This window comes from Odocoileus virginianus, unplaced genomic scaffold (genome assembly GCF_023699985.2).
Source record: "Odocoileus virginianus isolate 20LAN1187 ecotype Illinois unplaced genomic scaffold, Ovbor_1.2 Unplaced_Contig_2, whole genome shotgun sequence".
Taxonomy (NCBI): domain Eukaryota; kingdom Metazoa; phylum Chordata; class Mammalia; order Artiodactyla; family Cervidae; genus Odocoileus; species Odocoileus virginianus.
In genome coordinates, this window is record NW_027224319.1 from 3546353 (window position 1) to 3573109 (window position 26757).

General features: G+C 42.5%; 1 protein-coding gene across 7 annotated transcripts in view; it reads right to left on the reverse strand.

The window, feature by feature from the left end:
• LZTFL1 (leucine zipper transcription factor like 1) overlaps nucleotides 1–26757 on the reverse strand; it is an 80964-nt gene that overhangs the window by 15902 nt on the left and 38305 nt on the right. For 3 of the 7 annotated variants that reach the window (XR_011486253.1, XM_020916155.2, XM_070463395.1), the window contains exon 1: nucleotides 3293–3384. The exons of 3 other annotated variants lie outside the window; for them this stretch is intronic. Coding sequence is in view for 2 of the 4 variants with exons in the window: in XM_020916155.2 (XP_020771814.1) it covers nucleotides 3293–3295 (3 nt within the window). In the remaining 2 variants the exon portion in view is untranslated. Of the gene's footprint in view, nucleotides 1–3292; nucleotides 3385–26757 lie in introns of those variants that run through there. One more of the 7 variants, XM_070463397.1, reaches the window with a different exon arrangement.

Sequence of the window (26757 nt, forward strand, 5' to 3'; positions counted from 1 at the left end):
ACCAGAACAAAACCATAGGTCCCCTCCAGCTACCACTGCATTTCTCTAGCTCTCTTCTGCTCTTGTACCTCCACACTCTACATGCGGCTCCAACCGCCTTTGCAAAGCTCCCCAGCAACTTAATAACAAGTCCAACTACTGTGGCTGATGCTTCGCTGTCTGCTGACCTGCTCGGTTCTCTGCCTGCTAACCCCAGCTTCCCTTCTTGATCTCTGGTAGCCTTCTCCTCTTGAGCTTGCCTCTTAGGCAGCGGCACCTCCCAGGACGCTGCCCTTAGACCCTTACTCTTGTCACTCTGTATCCTCTTGGGATGACACCATCTCTTTCAAGTGTTACCTACAAGCATCTCTCAAGCATCACAGGCTGGCCTACAAACCAGTACCCCACTCACATGAACGGCTCCATCAAGTCTCTTTCTCCCCCGTTATGTTTAACACCCCTGTTAAAGCTCAGTAAGCTAAGAATTACCCAAGACACCATGACGCTCCCCAATGGCTACCTAGCTGAGCGCCTTCACCTTCACTTTTCACTCCCATGCACTGGAGAAGGAACGGCAACCCACGCCAGTGCTCTTGCCTGGAGAACCCCCGGGACGGAGGAGCCTGGCGGGCTACGCCTATGGGGCCGCACAGAGTCGGACACAAGTGACACGACGCAACAGCAGCAGCAGACTGCTTCAAAACAACCAGGTGAGGGATTTTGCCAATGTAAGCCAATACATCTGCGGTATGTACTTACATTTCCTGACTCTACCTTATTTGATTAAACTGGTAATTAACTTTTTGCCTTAGGGATAGACAATGTAAACAGAAATAAGGAAGAAGTTTCTTAAGTTTTAGTTTACATGGATTGTTAGCCAACTCCTCGAACTATTTCAAATGTCAATGTCAAATTTCTAATTTCTAATGTTAAACATTAGAAACAGTAACGATGACAACATCTAAAAGTCATTCAGAAGTTACAAAGTGCCAGGCATGATCTCATTTAGTCCTCAATACAACCCTATGAAAAAGTAAATATAAACCTACTTTACAGATAGAAAACAGGTACAAAGAAAATTTTTTTTTTTATGCTATTGAATTGGCAAGTGGGAGAGCAGAGACTTGAACCAGGAAATCTAACTCTGAAGTCTACACTGCTTTTCAAATCCTTTTTGGAAAAATGGCAGAATTTAAGTAAATAAAGAACACAGATATGTTACAGTTGCAAGTCAACCTGAGTTGTGACTCACAAGAAGACACATCTCCACCAAGCATTTGAAATAAACCTCAATACCTACATTAGAAACGATGTTATCTCTATACTCAGAGAAGTGTCAGCAAGAATATCCTACAATTGAAAATCTCAAAACGATGCCACAACTTGCTAAAAAAAAAAAAATCTCATAAGAGTTTCAATTATTTTTGCTTACAGTTAAAAAAATTAAATTAAAAATTAAATCTATACTCATAAGCTCTCCACTCCCCAAACCCTTTCTCTAACCCCATTTCCCAAGATTCTACTGTTAAGAACACTCCTATTCAGTCAAATTAGTCTGCTTACCAGCCTTGAACATCCTATACTTTCACTCTCATTACCCCAGTCCTTGACTAAAAGCACCTCTGCATTCCTATTCAAGAAGCTGAATCTGACCCAGGGTGTGCTGGTGAATGCTTAACGGGCATTGGTGAGGGTGCGGGTATGAAACCGATTTGCAGCCCTTGCAGACTTCCAGTGTAAAAACTCCCAGCATGGCTGGTTTCAAGCTACCAACATGTTACTGCACTGCAGAGGTGAGAAGAAATGCTCTCAGAAGTATACGCATGCTCCAGAAAACCACCAAATTCCTACCCATCCTTCAAGAGCAAACCTTTTTTACCTACTCTGTGAAGCCTCCCAACATGCCCTCATTAACTCTAGTTATGCCTTCCTCCAAAAATTAGCACATAAGTGGATGAGATGGTTGGATAGCATCAACGACTCAACCAACATGAATTTGAGCAAACTCCGGGAGATAATAAAGGACGGGTGTGCTGTAGTCCATGGGGTTGAAAAGTCAGACATGACCTAGAGACTGAACAAAAATTATTAGCTGTCTTTTTTTTCCTTAGGTGTTGCTCTTTCAAGTAGACTGTAAGCTCATGACAGCATGAATCATTCCTCATACCATATAGTTTCCTCATATAGTGCCTTGTGCAGAGTAAGTGCCCAATGCGTATCTATTCTCTTCTGTCAAGTTAAGACTGTCCCCAGACCAAGAAGAAAAAAGTACTGAAACTGAGAATGAAACTTAGAACAAAAGACAGAAAAGTTCGTCTAAAATGGATGGGAGTGAAGAAAGGGAGCGGAAATAAGCAGCTGATTTCAGTAACAGAAATAGCATTAGCCTGGGAAATGGAATGACAGCAGATAAGAATGCGAACAGATGTCAATTTTCTTGTGACATCACCACCATTTTTTCAATTTTTTCATATTTTATGGAAACCAACAGAATGTGTGGGACAGGCTCCAAGAATGGTAGGAGACTGTTTCGTTCACTGTTGTACCCTCAGCTGCAAGAGTGCTTGGTATACCCCGTGGGCTAAAGAGGAATTCTGACTGCTGAAGTATTTCAGTAGCCTATTTCGGGGGTGCCCCCAACTCTGGATTCATCTTTTTTTCCCTCAACACTTCAGTACTGTGTCTTGTTCTAAGGACCGCTGCTGTTTAAGCCGGCATTCTATATCAGCTGGAATGACAAACGGGATTATTTTCTAGCATCCAGGAAAAACATGCCTTCTTTTGAACAGACAAAACACAAGGACTGTCACTCAAGTTTTCTCAGGTATAAAATGGGGCCTGGGGATTCTCGCATCACTCTCACGTAAGAAAGTTATATTCAATCACGTTCTTCCTCCTTGACTCGTTAACACAATTAATGCTGCCAAAGGGAGTGTGTGTGTGGGGGGGGGTGGTGGTGGTGGAATGTGTGTGAGTGTGTGCTCGCGCGCGTATAAACTTGGGAGTTTTTGGAATGGAACGAGAAACCCGCTTTGCGCCTTCTGCTGGCAGACGATTCCCTCCAGCTCTCTTCGCCAGCCACCTGAGGTGTGACTTGGCCACGGAGGAGCGCGGCTGCTAGAAGAGGGCTCCACCAAGGATTATCCCGGTAGGGCTTCGGCCAATGTTAACAGCCTCTCGCACCCGGCGCGGCGTCCTCTCCTCAGAGGCCCAGGGCCGGACTAAGTTCCGCCGCAGGCCACGCCATCACTCCAACGCCGCGGCTCCGCGGCTCTCCTTGGTGCGCGGTGGCGCCGACAGGCCGGCTACTCACCATTGAGGCGGGGGGCAGTCAGCGGTCTGGAAAAGCGGGAGAGGCCAAGCTCAGCCTCACGAGGCCCGGGGTCGCAGAGAAACACTAGACCGCGCCAGACGCGGAGCCAGGGCGGGTTGTTTAGGAGCGTTGCTAACGGGAACAGACGCACGTGACTAGGGAGTTACACACTTTGATTGGTCCTCAAGATCACGCGACAGGAAGTGCCTCGTGACCGGCCAACCGCCGAATGCGCATTTGCTCCTAGGCGCGGGAAGGCGGGACTTCCCGCGCCACGCCGACTTCTGGAGCTGCCGCCGTTGCCAACGGCAACAGGAAAGGCGCGGCTGCCTGGCACCCAATCATAACCAAGAGCCGCGGGGCATCCTAGCCAGCCTTGCTTCTCGGTCCTTGCCCAGCACTTCCTGTGGCCTGGCGGCCCCGACGAATGGCCGTTCTCTCGACTGCTGACTCCTGACCTTCCAACGGTCTCGTGGGGCGTCCCAGACTTAATCCTCTCCTCTCCCAGATTTCTTACTTGGCTGAAATAGGCTACCAGCACCAGAGCTGCCATATTCCTGGACAGGAGCTTTGAACAACCCGCTCCCCACTGCTATTTTTTCTTCTTATATTCTTGGTAAAAAAAAAAAAAATCTCTAATATAGCGCTTTTCCCCTTAAAAAACAAACAAACAACAGCAACAAAACCGCAAACGGAAACTGGTGAAAGAGCAGTGCATTTCAAACTGTTATGGCTAGACTCATCAGGGGACGTGTTGTACAAATGCTTCACTGGCCTCACCTCCAGAAATCCTGAATCACGAAGTCAACCTTGGGTCTTTGGAATCTACAATTTTTACAGACCTCCAGAGCTGACTGTGGACCACTCTTTAAGAAGCACTGTCTGAGGGACCTCCCTGGTGGTCCAGTGGCTGGGACTCTGGACTCCCAATCAGGGGACATAGGTTCAATCCCTGGTCAGGGAATTAAGATCCCACATGCTGCATGGTGTGGCCAAGAAGACAAAAAAGAACCACTGTTCTAGAAGTGGCAGAGGTCTAGAAAGAGATGGATTATGTCAGTGGGGTGGAGGGAGTGTTGGGCTTGGTGGGGAAAGCCAATGACTGGGCCTAGGCCATTCAGGGGGCATTGCACAGGCTCAGAAGGCAGAAACACAAGCAGATACAATCACTGAGGAGGCAGCCTGTAAACTAGAAAGTGAGCTCCACATGATAGACACTGAAATGAGAAGGAGCACAGAACCAGAAGCCTTCTGAGAACCTGAGTCACTCAAAGCTGGGGGAGGATGTTTCCCATCATCCCTATTTCAGGAACAGACAAACTAGTGTAGATAATGCTTTGGGGGCTTAGGTTGATTTTGGCTACTACACAGTGCAACTTAATATGGGTCACAGTTGAAAAAAAAAATCACAATTGGAACCTAAAAATCTAGACAGGATTTTAGAGAGCTGGTTGCACCTGGTTCATTTATGGATGGAGAGATGGAGAGCCAAGGTCACATGTCCAAGGCTTCAGAGGACTAGGTGGGGGCATCTGAAGCCTGAGTCAGTGATGAAACTAATACAAATATGTTTCTAAAGAGCAAAACAAGAAAGCAGGTGTGAACTATTCTGGTATGGCGCATATTCAATCATATTCTGGTTTCAAGAATTTCATTTTTCTTTTCATTTACACCATATTTGTTTTATTTACTGTAATTTGTGTACAGAGCTTAGTAATTTTCCCAAGAAAGCTCAATACTTTTTTAACTTGACACTTTAACTGCCAGAATAAAGTAGTAGCAGATAAATTCTGTAGAATAAAGCTTACTTACAAATGGATGATGTCTTTAGAAAAAGAGGTGGAGCAATGAAAACGTTTAGTAGTTAAGTGGTCAATACAGTAAAATGGAAGTAATTTAAATGGATAATTTTAAATTGAGACAAAGTAGGAGCTAGAAGAATACAATACTTTCAGATGAGGAAAGATAGCTCAGAAAAGTAAAGTGTCTTGTCCAGGAATAAGAGCAGCAGAACCAGGTCTGGAATTCAAATCTCTTGACTTCTTGGCAAGGGTTTCCTGACCATTTAGTTCCACCCAAACACAGGTGACAGAGCTTTTTCTTCCAAATTTATCCCCACCCCTCTGTACATAAGGCCCTCACCCTCTGTGTAGGGGATCTTGAGTGTCCCATGACTGCTGAAAAGCAGGGGGGTGAAGGGGAAGTTCTTCTGTTTGGATGGGGGCATGGTTAGGAGTCCTTTGCTTGGATGATCCAGGAATGATATGCAGGCAGTTGCCCATGGAAGGATCTCAGTCCGCAGGGTCAAGAGGTTGCTCTGTGTGTCACTGGAGCACTGCTGGGCATGCAAGGATGGCCTGGGGCCACTGGCTTGGCTCAGCTGACTTGACTGGCCTCCCAGTAGTATCTGGGCAGAACCTCTGTCTCCCTGCAGGATCTGAAGGCAGGCTCTCATCCCAAGCCTCCCCACCCCCCCCCCTGCATGATGACTCCCTCTAAGATCACTTAAAGTTCTGCTTTGCTATGCCATTCCTTACATTTCTGTTCAATGAGTGTTTGTCAAATTTGATAAGAGTTGCCATTATTTAGTGCCTACACTAGGCTAGACATATTCCATTTCCATAATTAATCCTCAAAATCTTTAGTTTTTTTTTCTTACTGTAATAGGTACTCACTGAATTCACATAGAAAGAAGGTCACTTTACTAGATGCTGTGGATAAAGAAGGAATTTCATAAACACTTTTAAGAAATTTAAGTAAACAGTTGTTCACCAGTTTGCATTTCTAAGGAAACTTAAGTGTATTTTCCTGCTAGCAAATTCCCATGCTTACTGAGTGCTATTAATGCAGGAGAGTCCAAGCAGTGGGTGGATAATGCAAATATTTCATTGGCAAATACATCTGGGGCTTGGTGGTTTTTTAAGTTGTTTTGCAAATCTGCATCAGCTAGTGATTTTAACTTAAAATTCTACTTTAATCTAAAATCTTCTGTACCAAAGATTTTAACAATATCACTGTTAGCCCATCTATCCAGCTGACCTGAGTGTTATTACATAAGTTGTCTAAATAGTCAGCAAATACGAACATGTATTTTGGTCTTAAAGTGATGAATCTGGCTCATGAAAAGGCTGAACCCGTGCTGCTTACTAGCTTGTGTTGATTACCAGAGCAAATAATTCGAGCTGTGAAGGAAAAGAGCTCCACCCTACTTTAGCTGAGTTTCTCAGCCTCCTTCTATTTTTTTTTAATCACTGTGACAATTTAAAAAACTGTGTTTGTGTGTGTGCACACATGAGTGTCACTCTGGAAGGATGGGATGGGAGGCATACAACCAAGGCTATTATATACCTTTTAGCAGCATGCATGCTCGGTCACTCAATCATGTCCCACTCTGCAACCCCATGGACTACAAGCCACCAGGCTCTTCTGCCCATGGAATTTTCCAGGCAAGAATACTGGAGCGGGTTGCCATTTCCTCCTCCATGGGATCTTCCCAACCCAGGGATCGAACCGCATCTCTTGCATCTCCTACATTGGCAGACAGATTCTTTCTCACTGAGTCATCTGGGAAGTCCACCTTTTAGCAGAGCTCAATGTAAATAAAGATCAACTCTTGTCTTTTTAGATTGTTACAAAATGAGACGTTTATGAGTTTACAAATGACTAGTCTTAACACCAGGCCACCAATTTGGGGGTGTTGACAACCTAGACTAGGCAAAAGGAGGAACGGGAAGGTGACAGATTTGCTTGGTCTTGACATAGTGACTCCTTCGGCCACTATTTACAGTGCCCCCTTGTGTGCCAGGTTCTATGGCCAAGATAGAATCTCAGGGAAGAAGTGGAGGATTCAGGACGCCCGAGAGTCCCCTACTCTATAAATCTTTGGGTAGGGTTGAGGGACTAAGGTGACGCTCTACTTAAAAGAGAAAGTAATAAAATCATTTAAAAATATGAATCTTGAAGATTGTATGGGAAAGGAACGTTTGACAAAACACTGAACTTCTCCTGTAGTAGGCAGGAAATGGTAGGGGAGAATCATTTCAGGGGAAGGGATTATCTTGAAGGAGGAGTATGGCTTTGTCCATGTGATACTACCAGGGTCCTCTGTGACTCCCCCCACCCTATCCAATGACAACCGAGAAAGTAGTCAAGACGTGAGAAGGGAGGAATGCAGGATTCAAAGAGTCTTTACGGGAACTATGGCATTTGATTGGGTTTCCCTGGTGGCTCAGTGGTGAAGAATCTGCCTGCCAATGCAGGAGATATGGGTTCCATCCCTGGGTTGGAAAGATCCCCTGGAGAAGGAGATGGCAACCTACTCCAGTATTCTTGCCTGTCCATGGAGTCGCAAAAGAGTCAGACATGTCTTAACTACTAACAACGGTAACTAATGGGCATGAGGCTATTTTCAGTTCTATTTGCTCATTCAGTCAATTGGTTTCAAAATGCTCCAGGTGACCACAGAGTATTAGAGGGTGCTGACAAGTTAGATTTGTGAAATAAATATCATACGTTTTAAAGGAGGTCAGGCAAGGAAGTGGTTCACCATAAAATACTACAACTCCCTTTAAGACTGTGTGGATGATGGTAATGTCTTAGCCCAAATGATAGATTAGTGTCACTGATCTCAATCTCCAAAATTAAAACAACCCAAAGGAAAAAAACACCAAAAACATCAAAAACTGAAGACTACCTAACAAATGTTAGGAATTGGTTAGGAATGCCTCTTTGTGAAGTACAAGAATAATTTACATATGGTGTGGTGGTGGTTAGTCACTAAGTCCAACTCTTGTGAGCCCCGCAGACTGTAACGCGCTAGGCTCCTCTGTCCATGGGATTTCCCAGGTAAGAATACTGCAGTGGGTTGCTATTTCCTTCTCTGGGTGGATATTCGCGACCCACGGATTGAACCCTGGTCTCCTTCACTGCAGGCAGATTCTTTACCCACTGAGTCAATACGATCATATGCACCAAACCTCATTCCACAGCCTCATGCACATGTCTGCATCTGACTCAGACCCACAAACTCAATCCCTGTATTCAGCAGTTGTTTGTGGAAAACCTGATGTACAACAGACACTCTGGGGAAGGGAACAATAAGCAAGATGGGATTTGTCCCTTTCAAACAGGGCCTTGTGATCAAGTCAAGGGAAGACACAAGCTTGCAAAGCAATCTCAGAGCAGGCAATATGGGGAATGGGAGTTCAGAGAAGAGAAAGTCAACCCTCTTGAAGGTAAAAAGTTCAGGAGAGTCTTTCAGGAGGCAGAAGAATTCCAGCTGGTCTTTAAAAGGTGTGTGTAAGAGTTGTGGGTGAGCATGATGATTGAGGGAGAGAAGATTGGCCTGAGCAAGGAACCAGAATTTTCATCAGGTGAGGCAGTAAAACTGTCCAGAGATGCACTTGTCAATTTGTTATTTCAAGAGTCAAACTGCAAAAAGAGATACACAATGTACACAATGATGGAGTAGCTATTCTATTGTCTTATTCAGGAATGTGGGCCTTCCTAGATCTATGATCTTCACTACATGTTTACCTGGACTAATGTCAATGGAAATATGTTCACCAACTGGATTCCATCTTAGACAATGGAAAACTTAGATTTGCTCAGGAAGTTCTGCTCACAAAGATAGGGCTCTGAAGCCCCTTTGCAAAGTCTGAATCGCCTAGTGCAGCTGTGTTCATGGATGGAAGTTTTCTCAATGGGACGGGTGTCATTCTTGGTTGGTTTATACTTGTCTGTCTTTCTCACTGCTATATTTCAAGCTCCTTGAAGGATGGAATCTTTATTACATGATCAACCTGAATTGCCCCCTCCCCCTGCCCCCAGCAAGGTCTGGGCTATAATACCTCTGAGCAATGCTTGAAGAACTGAATTGAAATTAAACAGGAACATCTCAACAAACATTTGTGAGTTCCTGCTGGGTTCCAGATACTGTTTGTGTTGGGGGGTAGAGAGGGGTTGCTCTAGGCAAACCTTCTGAACATGCATCATATATTATCAAACGTCCAGCTATCCCTATTTCCTGTGTTAAATGTTATTTTGAGTTTGGTTTATATAACTTTCATAATTATGAGTCTTCGAGAACAAATTATTTAGTTCTTGTGATTTAACCCTTATGTTTTTATATAACTTCAAATTGAATTCTAGCTGATCAGTTGACTTAATGATGCATTTTGAAGATATCTCATGAAACTATTACTAATTTAGGTATGTGGTTTTCTTTTCACTGTCATGGACTCACATTATTTTATTATGTGTGCATGCATGCCAAGTCACTTCAGTCATGTCTGACTCTTTGTGACATCATGGACTGTAGCCCACCAGGCTCTTCTGTCCATGGATTCTCCAGGCAAGAATACCACGGGGAGTGGGGTGCCAAGCTCTCCTCCAGGGGATCTTCCCCACCCAGGGACTGAACCTGAGTCTCTTATGTCTGCTGCATTGGTAGGTGGGAAATCCTTATTTTATTATATATTTTATCATATATCATACTCTATGTTATATATTTAATATATTCTATAATATCCATAGTATTTTATTTCACATATTTAATAGGGCTTGGGCCCTATGCCTTAAATGTCTGTTGGATGTTGGGAGAGCAAAGAGGATTGAAACCCCTGCTCTCTAGGCTCCTAACTGTGTAGTAAAAGAGCTAGGCCCATTAAAAGGTCATGTTCACATAACTGGTCACTTTCTAGGAAACTAGATAAGGGGCACTTAGTTCAATCTAGGACTTCAAGGAAACCACTGAGAAGATCCCTGAACTGACTCTTGAGGGACTGGCAAGAGTGAGCCTGGGAAAGCAAGGCAGAGAGGGTAGAGGAAGCACAACAAACCTCCAACAGTCCAGTGTGTGAATTCCTAACAAAGCGTAAATAATATGTTAGCATCTAGTGTAGGAGTTACTCTTGCCCAAAATGTCATTGCTTTGCTAAAAGTATTGGTGAATAAGTCATGACTAGAAAAACTAACTTCACAAGGAAAAAAATAACCCAACACTCTAAAAACCAAAGGGATATAAAGATAAGTTATAGCTCTTTATCTGTTACTGTTTACAAGGGAGCAAAGGGTGACTTCTGGGGTACTAGTGCTATGGTACTATTCTGTTCCATGATCTGTGTACAAGTTATGTATTTTTAGTTTGTGAAAAATAATGAGTTATATTCTTATATGTATAACTTCAATCAAGTCTTTGAAAATTTAAATGCCTATACAAATTTGTATGTATTTGTGTATAACTATTTCAGTAAAGAATCCACCTGCCAATGCAGGAAACACAAGAGACATGGGTTCGATCCCTGGGTCGGGAAGATCCCCTGGAGAAGGAATGGCAACCCACTCCAGTGTTCTTGCCTGGAGAATCCCATGGACAGAGGAGCCTGGCGGGCTACAGTCCATGGGGTGGCAAAGAGTCACGAGAGTCAGACATGACTGAGCAACTAACACTTTCACTTCAACTAAAAGGGTTTCTAAAATGCAAAAAAAGAAAAAAGGTAATGTACCTGATTTACTGCTACAATAGGTATCCCATCTGGTGTTACCCTAAGGGGAGGATGTCTGTCCAGGACTGAAGTGTCTTTATCTGCCTGCACTCAGTCAGCCTGCAAACCCTCCCCAGCACCAGCAGGTACAGTGGAGGAGAAATGTGGTTGGGACTTTATAGAAACATCCCTGAACAAACCTGTGGAGGGTCCAACAAACTCCAAACGTCTAACACTCACAGAACTGAAACTTTCAGTGAACATAAGCAAAGATCTGTGGTCCCTAATTGTTCTTATCTGGTCTTACTGAAAAATAGCGAGACCTGAATATAAGTCAGAAGACAACTTAGACATCAATAGCCGCATGTATAGGACAGAAAAAGTTTTGCATTATAAGAGATTTAGCATGAATCTATATATCTGATATTGTGTGATAGAAACCATTAAAACCACAGAGTTAGTTTCTTCCCTAGGATCTCTGCTTGTATCCACAGAGAAGGTTCTGTGTGTTGAGAGATTGTCCATAGGCCCCATGTATTTTTCAGTTAGAATTTACAATAGTGTGAAGATCTACTTCTTTAAAGTAGGTATGTATTTTAAAACCCTCTATGATGTGAGTCATTAGAGCTGTCAAAATTTTTTGCACAATGAACTGTGTTTCAGTAACAAATGCTTCATGTTTAAAATGTGATATTTAGTTGAATCCTCAAAGCAGTCCCAGAAGATAAATACTTCCTTCTCCCCACAACTGTGTCCCTCGACACACAGACCTTTGGAGGGACTACTAGGGACTACTTCCTTCAGCCACTTATTGACCCTTCCCTCAGTCATCTCTCGTCTCCAGTCACCCGCTGCTGCCTGTCTTCGTCAGTCATCTTCCACCAATCTGCAGATCCCGCGTGCTCTCAAGCACACCCGAGGATGACCTGGCTGGTGCCCCTACATCCTGGCTCTGCCTGAGCCCGAAGCTGCTTCACTGCCATGCTGACAGCTCAGAAGCGACCCTCTCTGATCATCACCAGCTCTGGACAGTGAAAGTGTTAGTCACGCCCAACCCTTTGCGACCCCATGGACTGTAGCCTGCCAGACTCCTCAGTCCATGGAATTTTCCAGGCAAGAATACTGGCGTGGGTAGTCATTCCCTTCTCCGGGGGATCTCTCCAAGCTCGAGCCCGGGTCTCCCGAAAAGCAGGCAGATTCTTTGCCGTTTGAGCCACCAGAGGAGCCCCAGCTATCTGAGTTGCTCCAATTCCCGCACTTGCCTTAGACCTTAACTCTGGGCTGCCTCTGACCTAACTGTGACCTTGTGAGCCTTCTAGGTCCTTTTGGTCTAGCATCTCTCCTCCTTGACTCACTTCTTCAGGTCATCACTCCACCAGGAGAAGTTTCTATTTCCTACCAGTTGACTCAGTTACACCACCAGCTTGATCAGCCTTTAATCCTTCCAGCCATCTATTTGTTGTTGTTGCTCTTGTTCCAAAACCAGAGAATTCACATAACTAACTCTATTTACTTCATAAAAAACTTTTAAACTATTTTTTTTCAATTTCTTCTGGCCTTTACAGCTGCTGAGATATTCTGGCTCAGCTTCTCTTCCACGTGACTCAAGTGGCTGTCCCCTAAAGTTTCCTAGTCCTCGAGCATCATTCCCCTCCCTTCTCTTCACCCCTCACAGATGATCCCTTTCAGCTTTTCTAGAAGGGTAAGCTCCCAGGAAGTTCCTGAATTCATGCTCCCATTGTCTTCATCAGTAAGTGAGGAAATATTAAAGATTACCCACATTTGGTATTGCCTAGGGTATAAGGAAATGACATGCTTTAAAACTTTGGCTGGAGGATAAAGAATGGAGGAGGTCTTCTCTCTTTTTTTGAGGACAAACTGGAAATTAGTATCAAAACTGAGAATGCACACACCCTTTGACCCAGTGATTTGTCTTCACTTCTAAGAATTTATTTAAGAAAAAAACAAGAGGGTGAAGAAGTACGTATGGAGATGTTTACTGTGGCTTTGATGTGGTAGAAACCCTGAGACTGTTTAAATGTTCCTCTTTTGGGGGGATGACTAAATGAACTGTGCTGCAATAAAGTGGAGTCTTCTGCAGCTGTCAAAGTGCCCAGGAAGAATCCACGGGCACTGACATGGAAAGAGAGTCATAATATAGAATAAAGTGACAAGATCAAGTTGCAGAATCGCAGTCATTGAAAGATTCCACTTAGTTACTTATAAATGCAGTTATAAATACAGACATAGTCAGAAAGGTGATGCACCAAACTCCTTATACTCAAATCCAGGTCAGGGTAATAGCATGGGGATAGGTGTGCGCCGTGGTTGATCCCTACACTATACATTGTATGTCTGTAATTTTAATTTCATTATTAACTCTTTATTCACTGGGGGATTTTTGAAACTAACGTCTGTGGCCAACGACTTGCTCTGTAAGTGAATATTGAAACACTCCAGTCAATAAGGTCCAGCATGTGTTAATATGTCTCTGGCCAATTATGTGTTAAGTGGGCATTACTTTTATAATTTAGCGATATAAAGAGAAAATAAGATAAAAGCCAATACAAAAGCAGCCTTGTTACATTTGTCAGTGTTTTATGTGCCCACCACAATCAAGGCACCCTCCTTCTAAAGGTCAAGCCTCAAGTCTGCTCTCTGTAAACAAGAAACGAGGCAGAAATATCAGTAGACCTGTATGGAGACCACCCAAAGGTGGTCACTCCAAACACTAGGCCAACATTTAGATATTTTCACTTTGGTTGCAGCCCGTTGCTGTTAGCTTTCTTCCTCTTTTTTTCTTTTGTTCTTTCTCCAGATGGCTGAGCAGATATTTTATAACAAAATTAAACAGGAAACCAGCATATGTCTTTGGACACAGAGATGCACTATACAGGAACAGTAAAAGCATTAGGTTCATTTTACTTACTGCATTACATGTAACACCTTTTATGGCAAAGGTGCATATCCATGTTGATGTGACTTACACAAAAATGATCAGTGATTATCAATCATGGTTTATTATTGCCACCCTTTTTTTTCCAGAAAGAGAGGGCAAAGTCATTAAATGCAAAGTATCTCAGGGGCTACATAATCTAAGTTCTTACCTCACCTTCTAGAACACCCACATAACTTCTTTCCCTACTGATTCTCAGGAGAAACTCTTGTCTAAGGCTAAGTATGACCCAGATCTCATGGTCCCATCCACCTCCTCCTACCTCTGCTGGGTCAAGTCCTTTAATATTATCCCTTAATAAATAAATAAATAAATAGATAGATAGATAGATAGATAGATAAATATATTCCCTGGTGGCCCAGACAGTAAAGAATCTGCCTGCAATAGCACAACACCTAGGTTTGATCCCTGGGTCAGGCAGACCCCTTGGAGAAGGGAATGGCTACCCACTCCAGTATTCTGGCCTGGAGAATCCCATGGACAGAGGAGCCGGGAGGGCTACAGTTCATGGAGTCGCAAAGAGTCAGACAGGACTGAGTAACTAATACTTTCACTTTCATATATATACATATATAAATGCTTAGCTCCTATATCTTCATTCCCTTTCTCTCTGTTTGATTCTCCCTTGGGTTAAAATTATGCATGTCTCCTCCAGATTAAAAAATGAAACAAAACAATAACAAATATTAACCCTAGACCAACCCTTCCCTTGTCTAAACTTCCCCTATCGTCGGCTGCCCTAACTTTTTCCTTCTCTTTGTTGCCAACCTCTTTGAGGAGAGTGCTCCCTGATACTGCTCACGTGTCACAGCTCAGTCACCCCCACAGTCTGGCTTTGCTCTCCTTCCCCTATTGGAACAGGCCTCTCAAAAGCCATCAGATGACCTCCTATTTGCCAAACCTCATACCTGTGAGTCAGCTTGGCAGCATTTCCCAGTGCGGACCACTTCCTTCTGTATACTCTCCTTGGCTTCTGCTGCTCCTCTCTCTCCTTCCTGTTCTTCGTGCTCTCCACGGTTGACTCCCCATCTGCTCCCCTCTGAAAAGTGCTGTCCGTGGGGGTCTCTCCTCAGCTGCTTTGTCTTCACACTGTACCTTCCTCGTCTGTGTAATTTCACTTATTCCTACGGTTTCATCTCTCACGTAGGAGGATGACCATCAAACCTGCACCTTTAAGCCATGCTTCTCACCTGCATACCTGACTTATATTTCCAGAAGCTTACAATTAACATTTCTAGGTTTTTCCAAGTGCCCCCAAAGCTGTGTAAATTCAACACATCTAAAGAGAACTGATAATCCACCAATCTGTCTTAGTCCTGTTCCATCACCAGTGAGATGATTCAGAATCCTCCATGAGTTCTCCATTCTCTCCTCCTGCATATCCTGAGACTACATCTCCTGAAATAACTTGCAAAATCACTGACCCTCTCGTTCATTCTAACAGCTACTCCCCTAGTCCTATTCCTCTGACCTCGAATAATACCAAAAAACAATGTCAACAAAACCAGACCATAATTCTAATCTGTCTAAAGTATGTACTAATTTACAGAGCTCTTATCTACTGGCATTTAGACCAGCCTCATAGAAAAGTTGTGGAAGGTGGGTGGGTGGGGTACAGATCCTTCCCAATGAAATGGAGTTCAAAATAAAAATTTAATTGTGACTTGGAAAATCAAAGTGGTGATTCTCACACATCTAGTTTTAGTTTTCAGTTCTGATGTGGAAAAAATAGCTTTGTGAGTCTTAGTTTTGGGGCGAATCGGTTAATCATGATAATTTTATCAAAGATGTACCAGTTTGAATACTGGCTAAGTTTACACTTTTCTTGTGAAATGGATTAAATGAACAGCCATCATTTTTTTGTTTTATAAAAAAGCCTTTCCAGGTATTTCACACTTTTACACACTCAATTTTCAGGGAAAAAAAAATATTGGCTAATACATCTATTTCCAGGAATAGTGAATAAGTATGTAAACAGTAGGTTAAAAATAAATGCTTCCATACATGGCTCTTCTAACAACTGTCAGGGTGTGCCATCAAGAAAAAAACACCAATGTTTCACGAAAGAATCATTTCATGTTTCTCTTCTTTACTCTGAAATATTCTTGACAGGCTTGTAAGTACTTTAGCCAAAATATGAATCAGCCCTTCAACATCACCTCTGAGGTCAAGGGAAGATTTGGGAAACTATAGGGTACAATACTGCTGAGGTGTAAACACAGTCAGAGAAGCGTTCAAAGTGACAGGTAAACTAAATGTACTTACTTATATTTTTACCTAGAGTTTTGGAGATAATCTGTTACTATACCTAATACCTTTAAAAAAAAATCCTTTGTTAAAGTTAAAATCAGATGGCATATTTTATAACTTGTATTTATATGCTATATATAGTATAAAAACAAAAAAGCAACCTCAATGTAAAAAAAATAGAAATTTTGAGAGAATGAGAAGCTGCAGACATGACTGCTTTGAAAATACCTTATTTAGATCTAAAGGAAAAGGATAGTCAGTTCTGTTAAACATGGACTCATATTTTATCTCGCCAAAAAGCTGAGTCTGTGTTTACTAAAAGAGCAAAGAGTTTTCTGGTAACGTCATTATTAAAAAAAAAAAAAACAATTCTAAAAGCTGTCATTTTGAAGCTCAAGGTTGAAAATATTTGCTATGGGATGTTTACAGTAGCAATCAGTAATTTGTTCATTTACAGTTACAAATCATGGGTTTCAGAGAAGGCTGATTTACTTTACCAACCTGTTCCCACTAGCTGGGAGCTCACAGGCCTCCAGGAAGCTCTCTGAGAAATGACAGCTGGAGGCATTGCTCCTTAAACAAGTTATTTTACAGGTAAAAAGTATGGCTCTAGCAGTTGGACTTAGAAGCAAAATGCAGGATCTTGCTTCTCTGGAAAGCACAAGTTGATAATACAAGATGTGGGGCAGAAATGGAAACTAATCTCTTTCTGTATTGAAAAAAATTGCTTTGCAGAGGTAATTTTTAATCTTATAATTAACCTAGAAATCTGGTCTCACTTTTCTAATCCATTCACACCTATCAGAAAAATGTCTGACCCGCTCCAGGCCTCTAATTTATGCTGGAATTTTCATCTTTAATTAGCAAGAAATACCAGTGCTGTCTAGTTCTCATTTTCAAATGGTGAAAAGTAGTAGGTGAATGAATGTGGATCTTTCACAGGGGGGCTTCCCTGATAGCTCAGCTGGTAAAGAATCTGCCTGCAATGCAGGAGACCCTGGTTCGATTCCTGGGTTGGGAAGATCCCCTGGAGAAGGGAAAGGCTACCCACTCCAGTATTCTGGCCTGGAGAATTCCATGGACTGTATAGTCCATGGGGTCACAAAGAGTCGGACATGACTGAGCGACTCACTTTCACTTTCAATCACAGGATAAGGCTCTGGTAGCCTCTAAGCATCACAGGATGATGAACAGCCACTGTTATTTTTGAGGGAGAAAGTGAAGATTTCATATATATTTTAAAAATTTGCAGCTGCAAGTAATAACTGATTCAAGAAATGATGCCAAGAGAGTGAGAGTATGTCCATGAGTGTACAGTATATGGTGTATGTGTATGTGTGTGTGCTAAGTTGCTTTAGCTGTGCTCGACTCTCTGCTCCCCTCTGGACTGTAGCCCACCGGGCTCCTCTGTCCATGGGATTCTCTAGGCAAGAATATTGGAGTGGGTTGCCATGCCCTCCTCCAGGGGATCTTCCCGATCCAGGGATCAAATCTGTGTCTCCTGTGTCTCCTGCATTGACAAGTGGATTCTTTACCACTAGCACCACCGGGAAGTCCAGTATGTGTATATATATGTGCATATATCTCTGTGGTATATGGATGTGTGTGCATATATGTATATGGGTGCCTATGTGTCTGTATGTATATGCATGAATGTATAGGTATATGTGTGTGTGTGTGCAGGAAAAGAAATGAACAGGAAAGGACTTTGAGGTCCTAAAATAATTCTGATGGTGGATTAGCATTTATCAGGAGCTGATCTTAATAAATGTTTTTGTAGGTGATAAAAATAATAGCATCAACCAACAAAAACTATAATTTTTCTTGTAACAGAATTCTGGAGTTCTCATTGGCAGGTAAAGATTTTCCTTCCTGGAAGCCAGTCTTTTATTATTTTAGATTTTGTCAAAATACTTAGGCCAGGTGCCTATGTCTTCAGTAAAAGGCACTATGTGACTTTCAGAGCAGGCATAACACAAGGATAATCTGGAAAATGGATGATAAAGGCCTGAAAGAGCTCCAGGGGAGCTTTATAGTGTAGAAAAGGTTGGTTCTCATCTGGTCTCATCAACACTGGCATAATAAGGAAATTAAGCTCAAGGGGTATAATAAAGATGGAATAGTTGAGTGACATTCCTGCCCACCTTAATTTTAAAAATCACTCTTTTTCTGCTACTAGGAGAGATTTTCAGTTCAAGCCTCTGAACTGACACCTGGTCCATTGCCAACATTTCCTGCTTAACTCTCATCTGGGCATATTTCTTTTGGGTCTTCTACTTGGGATTGTTTTAAGAGAGACGGAAAAAAAAAAAAAGTAACTCTATTTAACACAAGGTCCAAGTACACTGGCCTTATAAGAAGGAGTTTAATTAGGCCAGAGAGATAGGCATCATTTCTGGGAAACCAGAGCAGGCCAGGGAATAGCAGTTATCCCAAACCTGCTTAATCTCAGGACAGATACCCTTTGTGGGTAGTAGAGTTATTATGAAAGAATGCCTTCAGAGATCAAAACTTTAGAGGGCAAAAGTTCAAGGGAGGATTTATTTTTACTGTTAAAAGGGAAGATGGATTATGAGTAAAATCAAGAACACTGATTAAAATGTCAAAAGCTCAGAAAGCCCAGAAGTGCTGTTTGGTTTGCGGACTATTTGTTTTTTCCTGAGCCAGACGCTTGCTGAATACATCTGTCTTATTCCTAAAAGGTTTTTTTAACTGGCTGCTGTCTCACATAAAACCATTTACCCCAGCTAGTACATTTGTGAGTGTGTGGGGAGGTGGGGATGGGACAAGCTTTAGCGAAGAAAGTCCTATGGGTAAGGTGACCCTGCCTATGAGTGAACTGTATTTGCAAAAGTGTGTGTGTGTGTATGTGTGTGTGTGTGTGTTGTCATGCCTGATTATTTGCAGATACAAGAAGCAAAATCACAGGTCAGACCTCATGAGAACATACTGGTGTTCCATCACAAGCTAAAGTGCACAGGTGATTTGAGGTCCATCAGTTTCTTATGCTTCACCAATTACATCTCTCAGGGCAACTAACTGCAAGAACTTATTCACCCTTTACCTAAAAAAAGCAATTTATTTTTAGAAACTGAAAGCTGTGAGGGACATGCATATGGTTTACTACAACCTGTCTTGGGGACAACCGAGATCCACAACAGCCCCAGGGCCTGCCTGAGACAGAAGGCGCTGTCACAGCATTTCCTTCCCCACCTGGTGGTCGTTGCCACTGTCACTGTTCTTTATCCTGAGAAAATAAAATTTACATATGGCCAGCAATGAACTTTTGGTTATCAAGTTCATTTATTTGTTCATCAAATGATAGTGAAACGGTTTATATGACAGGCACCATCTTAGGCTCTGGGGTCCCACTGATGAAGAAAACAGACAGTCTCTACTCTCATGAGGTAAAGTGAGTCGTCTTGTTCAGTCGCTAAGTCATGTCTGACTCTTTGCGACCCCATGGATGACAGTGCCTCGGCCTTCTCTAGCCTTCATTATCTCCTGGGAATTTGCTCAAACTCATACCCATTGCATAGATGATGCTATCCAACCATTTCATCCTCTGTTGCCCCCTTCAAAGTGAGCCTTACAGCTGTAAAATGTGGCTCAAAAATTTTGTTCCTTCAAATACAGATGGCCAATAGGCACATGAAAAGATGCTCAACATTGCTAATTATTAGAGAAATGCAAATCAAAACTACAATGAGGTACCACCTCACACCAGTCAGAATGGCCATCATTAAAAAGTCTACAAACAGCAAATTCTAGAGAGGGTGTGCAGAAAAGGGAACCCTTCTACACTACTGAAAGAAATGGAAGATGGTGTAGTCACTGTGCAAAACAGTAAAAGAGTCCTCAGAAAACTAAAAATAGAATTACCATATAATCCAGCAATCTCAGTCTTGGGCATACACCCAGACAAAACTTATAATTCAAAAAGACACATGCAGCCCTAGGTTCACAGCAGCACCGTTCACAATAGACAAGACATGGAAACAACGTAAATGTCCACTGACACATGAATAAAGATGTGGTAATATATACCACACCTTCTTGTATGTATATAGGGCGGCTCAGTGGTGAAGAATCTGCCTGCAATGCAGGAGCTGTGGCAGGAGCCACGGGTTCGATTCCTGGGTTGAGAAGATCCCTTAGAGATAGAAATGCCAACCCATTCAGCATTCTTGCCTGGGAAATCCCATGGACAGAGGAGCCTGTAGAGTTCATGGGGTCACGGAAGGGTTGGACACGACTTAGCAACTATACAACAACAAGTGTATATATATATATATATATATATATATATATATATAAAACAGAATACTACTCAGCCATACAAAAGAACAAAATCATGCCATTTGCAGCAACATGGATACAACTGGAGATTATCATGCTGTGTGAGTTAAGTCAGAAAGAGAAAGACAAATTCCATATTATATTACTTATACATGGAATCTAAAATATGACACAGATGAACTTTATTATGAAACAGAAACAGAATCACAGACACTGAAAACAGATGGTGGTTGCCAAAGTGGGGGTTGGAGGAGGAACGGAGTGGGAGGCTGGAGTTAGCAGATGTAAGCTTTTATATATAGAATGGATAAACAACAAGGTCCTACTGTACAGCACAGAGAACTGTATTTAATATCCTATGATAAACCATAATGGAAAAGAATATTTTAAAAAGAATATATATATGTATATATACAGACACATATAACTGAATTACTTTGATGTACAATAGGAATTAACACAACACTGCAAATCAATTATACTTCAATTAACAAAATTTATTAAAAACAATATAAACATTTGTTCTTCCTTTGAAGAAACCTGCAGATTAATGGCAGCCTCTGCATTTCTTCTCTGCAGCCTCTGCCAAGAGCGCACATAACAGGGACAAGTACCAGCGGGGAGCAGGGATGCCCTGGCTTCTCCCCAGTTGCATCGGCTCCGCAGGGAGAAGACCAGGAGCGAGACAGGCCAAAGTCAATCAAGAACATCCTGCAGGACCGTGGAGGTCACTGAGGGCAGGGAACTCTGCACACACCTGCCTCAACAGCCACTTTAACGATAACAACATGAGCCTCCTCCTTGCTGCTTCTGCAAACTAAGGTGGGGAAACCATGCCTTTCTGAGGGTTGGACTCCGATCTTGTTGCTATATGCTGTTACATGAGGAAAAAAGAGAGCCTAGGTCAGGCCCTCAGCTGCATGTGAGAAAAATCTTAAAAACTTTGTGTCTTGGGAGCCTCTTGAAGTGGAGGCCAGTCAACTAGATCCTGACCTTGGATACAAGTTTATCTATGCTTCCTCCGTAACAATACACACCTAACTCACTGACAATCTGTGAATGGGACCGTCCATCAGGTGCACATCTGGAATTCTCCCACATCTTGAAGATGAGGAGCGAACACCAATGTGAATAATAATGATAACAATAATTAATTAAATTGCCTTCATCCTTCTCTTAGAGAGTAGCACTTCCTCTTTCCAGAATGTGTGAAGGTTATACTTGGAACCACTCTTGTTTTGAAACTTTATTTTAAATTACACTCAGTTTTGGCTCATTGGTTTCTGATGAGAATATTATTATCATGGGAGCCAAAAATAATTCAGTAAAAACACACCCACTGAATATATTAAAAGTCATGAGTCCATAATGATACTTTAAAAAGAGAAAATCAGAAGAAACTCATTTGAGGCAGTTAGTTCACAACCTCTTATTTGGAAACTATGTAATTAAGGGGAAAATACCTTTAATCCCTTTCCAGTAGAAACTATGTTGCAGGGTAACCAAATAGTGGCAGTTGATGAGATAAAGCTCTATTTCACAGAAGAATGCTAGTTGAGTGCAGAAGGATGAGAGGCTTAGACAATCATAATCTCCCAACTTCTTACGGGAAGGCAGGTCCAAGTGAGGACTACCCACTTGTGTTGAAGACACTAGGGGAACATCAGATGGGGCCTGGGAGAGTCGTATGGAACCAAAGTCAAACCGCAACAATATGGTGCTGGTCGTCAGGAGAAATACCTAACTGTACAACAGACGATCAGACTGCCATCACCCTAAACTAAGAATTGATTTTAGCCTCAGAAATGGTGGAGCAACCAGATATTACGTGTTTCCTGGTGTCATGCATTCTGAATCACAGCATCACCTGGGATGCAGTCTAGCCAAAGATATTTACCTGGGGTCTAGTCATCCTGTACGTGTTAACTTCCTGGAAATGAAGGGGAAAGAAGAGCCAGCTAAATGACTCATGGAGGTGCAAGGAACCTCTACAGACCCAGTGGTTGCAGTAAAAAGATTCAGGGAAGAAAGAGACTAAAGAAAGTAGAGGCTGGATTAATAGATACCAAGGGTACATGATAACCAGGTATAATGTATGTTCTGAAATTTGTTTTTGGTTTGGACAAATAAGCTATAAAGGATATCTGGGAGAACATTTGTGGAATTTGAATTTATACGGCTATTAAATAATATTAAAGAAAAAATAATGTTAATGATTATTAATTTTTGGTGTGATCATATTATTTCTGGTTACATAGGAAAGTGTTCTTAGAAATGCATTTTGAGGTGATTTGAGGGTAATGTGGGCTTCCCAGGTGGTTCAGTTGGTAAAGAATCCATTTACAATGCAGGAGACATGGGTTTGATCCTGGGTCCAAAAGAGCCCCTGGCAAGCCAGGGGCTGGCTACCCACTTCAGTATTCTTGCCCCATGGACAGAGGAGCCTGGCGGGCTATAGTCCATGGGGTCCCAAGAGTCAGACACGACTTAGTGACTAACCACCACCACAGGGGGCAATGCCATGATGTCTCTAGCTTATTCTTTGAAGATGACGTACGGTGGAACGCCATGTGTGAAACAGACTATGACATGCAGGTCCCTGCCGAAGAGCTGCACACAGATACTTAGACCTTCGACCCACCACACTTATCACAGACTAGCAAGTAATGTGTAATGAGAAGCTGCTATCCAATAATGAGTAAAGATTTTGTACATTTTCTAAACACTGAAGTCTTTAAGATGAGCAAAGTTAAAAAAGAGTAGCATAAAACATTTAAGGATAATGAGGAAAGCATTATCATCAGATGAGTTAAAAAAAATTCAAGACTTGATAGCTAACAGTATAGCTACCAGAACCTAATTTCCAAGAATCACGATGAGTGTTTTCATAACTTTTCTTCACTTAGTGGTACTTAAAATCTTCATCTCTTAGCAAAAATCAATCAATCACAAGGGAATGGTTAGAAAATTATGGAATAGCCATATCTGAAATATTGTGACATTACCAACAGTTGGATTTAACTTCTGAATTGATATTTGATAACATGAAAACATGTTTATGATATAAATTTAAGTGCAGGGTATATAACTATATTATAAGATAGTCCTAAGTTTATGTATGTATAAGTGACTCAGCCTCCAGATAATTGTTGAGAGAGGTATAAAGAGGAACCATTTAATGTATTCCCAGCAACACTGGACTGTTAAAATAATAAAAAAACTATACACTCGGAGAAGGCTGTGTTCTGCCTTTTTGTCAAGTTCATCAGGCATAGATTACATTATTGTCTGTTTTAAACCAGAGAGTAAATTCTCTCACCACATTGGGCAGGTGTGGTAAATGTTCTCACATGATAAAAAAGAAACTCCTAATTTTACTCATCTCCAAAGCTGAAAGTTGAAGAGTTGAAGCCCTTTTGCCCTTCTCAGAATGACTAAATGTATGTGCACCTCCTCACTGACAAAGCCTCCCCCGGCTGGGGACCAGAAAAGGCAATCCTGCTCTGACAGACACGAGATATGCATACACATAACACGGGCGCAGAGCTGTTTAAATCTGTGGCATCCAGTAAATGTCCACAGAATATCCTCTCACTCTCCAGAAGGGCGGCCAAGCCTATGGTGCTACCAGGAGACCAGGATTGACTGCAAGAAACTCAATCCTTCTCCAGCGGCGGCCCTTTCTCAGTGTGAGAAGAAAAAGAAACTTCACATTCATTTATAGTTTCCAAGAGGCCTGCCTCTTTCACGCGACAGGTAAATAAATTCTCACTGCATTAAAAACCTCTTTCCTGCCGTGATGCTTACAGTATGATGCTCGGTGACCATTCAAAAGACTGACGTAGAGCCACAGGCACCCAACAAGGGAGGTCTCCAGGCTTCACTGTGCAGGAAAGACGCTAGAGCCAGGGCAGCAGGACCAGAGAATCCACTCACACACATCTGCACATAAAAATACATGTGCGCACACACATGCCCGCCCAAGCAGAAAGTAAAGGCTTGGGATGAACACGCACCAAGCTCTTAACGACAAGTATATATGAGAAGCTAGGAAAGGAATGGAATGAAAGGGAAATTTAACTTTTCTCACTCTAGATATTTCTGACTTTTCTGAATCGTCCCTTTAAAGCAGCCGATAGTCACTTATTTCTCAAGTAATGTTTAAAAAGAAAGCAAGATGGCCTCATATGCTCCTAGTAGAAATGTAAAAGTGGTACAGTTCACTTGAAACAATCTGGCAGTTCCTCAAAAGTTAAAGAGTTACTGTGTGACCCAGCCATTCCACTCAGAGCTGTTTACACAAGAACAAACGAAATATCTACAGGCATAAAGACATGAATGTTTATGGAAGCGTTACCTGTAAAAATGAGTGGAAGCAACCGGAATGCCCACTAACCAGTGACTGGAGGACAGACTGCACTGTGGCCAGATAACTGAATACTGCTCAATGGTGCTAGACAACTACTGACATGCACAACAGCTTGGATGGATCTCAGAACGACAATGAAGCCAGGCCAAAATAGAATGTGTGCTATATACTTCAGTTTATGTAAGATTCTAGAAATTGAAACCAAACAACGAGGGACGGCAGCTTGGTGCTGGAACGGGGAGGGATGAGTGGTCAGGGTCACAAAGGGCACAGGGGAATTTTGGGGATGAGGGACAGCTCATCACCTTCATGTGGAAACAGGCTCAATGATGCACACTACATCAAAATTTATCCACTTTTATGCTTTAAATATGAGCTTCCCAGGTGGCTCCATGGTAAAGAATTTGCCTACCAAGAGAGGAAATGTGGGTTTGATCCCTGAGTTGGGAAGATCCCTGGAGAAGGAAATGGCAACCCACCCCAGTATTCTTGCCTGGAAAACCCTATGGACAAAGGAACCTTCCGAGCTATAGTTATGGGGTCACAAAGAGTCAGACCAGGCTGAGCATGCAGGCATGCTTTAAATAGGTTCAACTTACTGTGGCCAATTATATATCTTGATGAATCTGCTTTTTTAAAAAAGCAATACATGTTTAATACAGAAAATCTGGCAATTACATAAGAATTAAAGACAAAATTACAAGCACTACTACTTAGTACTTCTTTAGAAAACTCATCTCTGCCAAAGATAAAGGCTGGTCCCAGTGGAATGGATCCCAAGTTCTGGCCCTGACAGCTCTGGTCATCAGCAAGATTCAGAGGAGCAATTTTCTTTTTGAGTGGATTTTCCCTAGCTTTCCGCTGAATTTCAGGGCTAAGTGAAATTTGGTTGAAACCACTAGCTTCGTAGAGTTCTGGTAACAAACCATAAATCATTCTGGGCTCCTTGAGAAGCTCTGCAAACCTTAGACAACCAGATGGCTCTCAACAGAGCTGTCTGAACAGTTTTGGAGTGGATTTTTAGCCAAGTGCTGGTTCCAGATTCTCAGCGTTTAGCAGAAATGTTTAGCGAGTTAAACACACACACATAGGCACACAATAAACACACACACACACAGCCTTTGTTCATTTTGATTACAAAGAGAAGTGTGTGCTTCTGTTCAGTAGCTCAGTCGCGTCCAGCTCTTTGCCACCTCATGGACTGCAGCCGCCAGGCTCCTTTGTCCATGGGATTCTCCAGGAAAGAACACTGGAGTGGGCTCCATTTCTTCCTCCAGGGGATCTTCCCGACCCAGGGACCAAATCCACATCTCTTGAGTCTCTTGCATTGGCAGGTGGGGGTTTTTGTTGTTGTGGTTTGTTTGTTTTTTTTACCACTAGTACTACCTGGGAAGCTCACAAAGAGAAGATGAATATGCAACTACATTCACTCAGAATATCTGCAAATGTATCTTTCCTTACATAATATCGTCCCATTTTACAGCTAAGGAAACTGAGATTGACTGACTGGTTCAACCCTCATGCAGTGAAATCCAGAGTAAGTATATAATTTATATAATATAAAGTACAATAACAGCCAAAAATTTCCCCTCACACCACAATTTATGAGGTTCTCTAGGTACGTTTTGTCTCCGGGCCCTGACAAGCCTCTGCTGTTCAGGTGACTGCCATGAGGCAGGGCTTCTCTCCACATCTCCCAGGCCTGGAAAGAAGACTGTCCTCTGAGGGCATGCTACTCAAAGTGCAGTCGTGGCCCAGCAGAGGGGCGTGACCTGCAGGCTCCCAGGCTCCAGGCAGCCCTGCCAACTCAGAGCCTGCATTTGAACAAGGTCCCCAGGTGACTGGTAGGCACATTCAAGTCTGAAACGCCCTCTCATCAAGTCAGCCGTCAATGACAATGAGCAGAGTTACTGGGAAGACAGTGTACATGCAAGTACATTTTGTGTGATACCGATTGAAGAGCTGAAGAAAGCACATGTGCACTGTAATGGGCTGGTCTGGCAGGGAGGGACAGAGAAACGAGCATCGTGGAGGCCCACTGACAGACGATGCCAGTGTAGCTCAGGGGTGGAGGGTTGTGGCTAAAGGCCAGAGGCAAGGCCAGGCC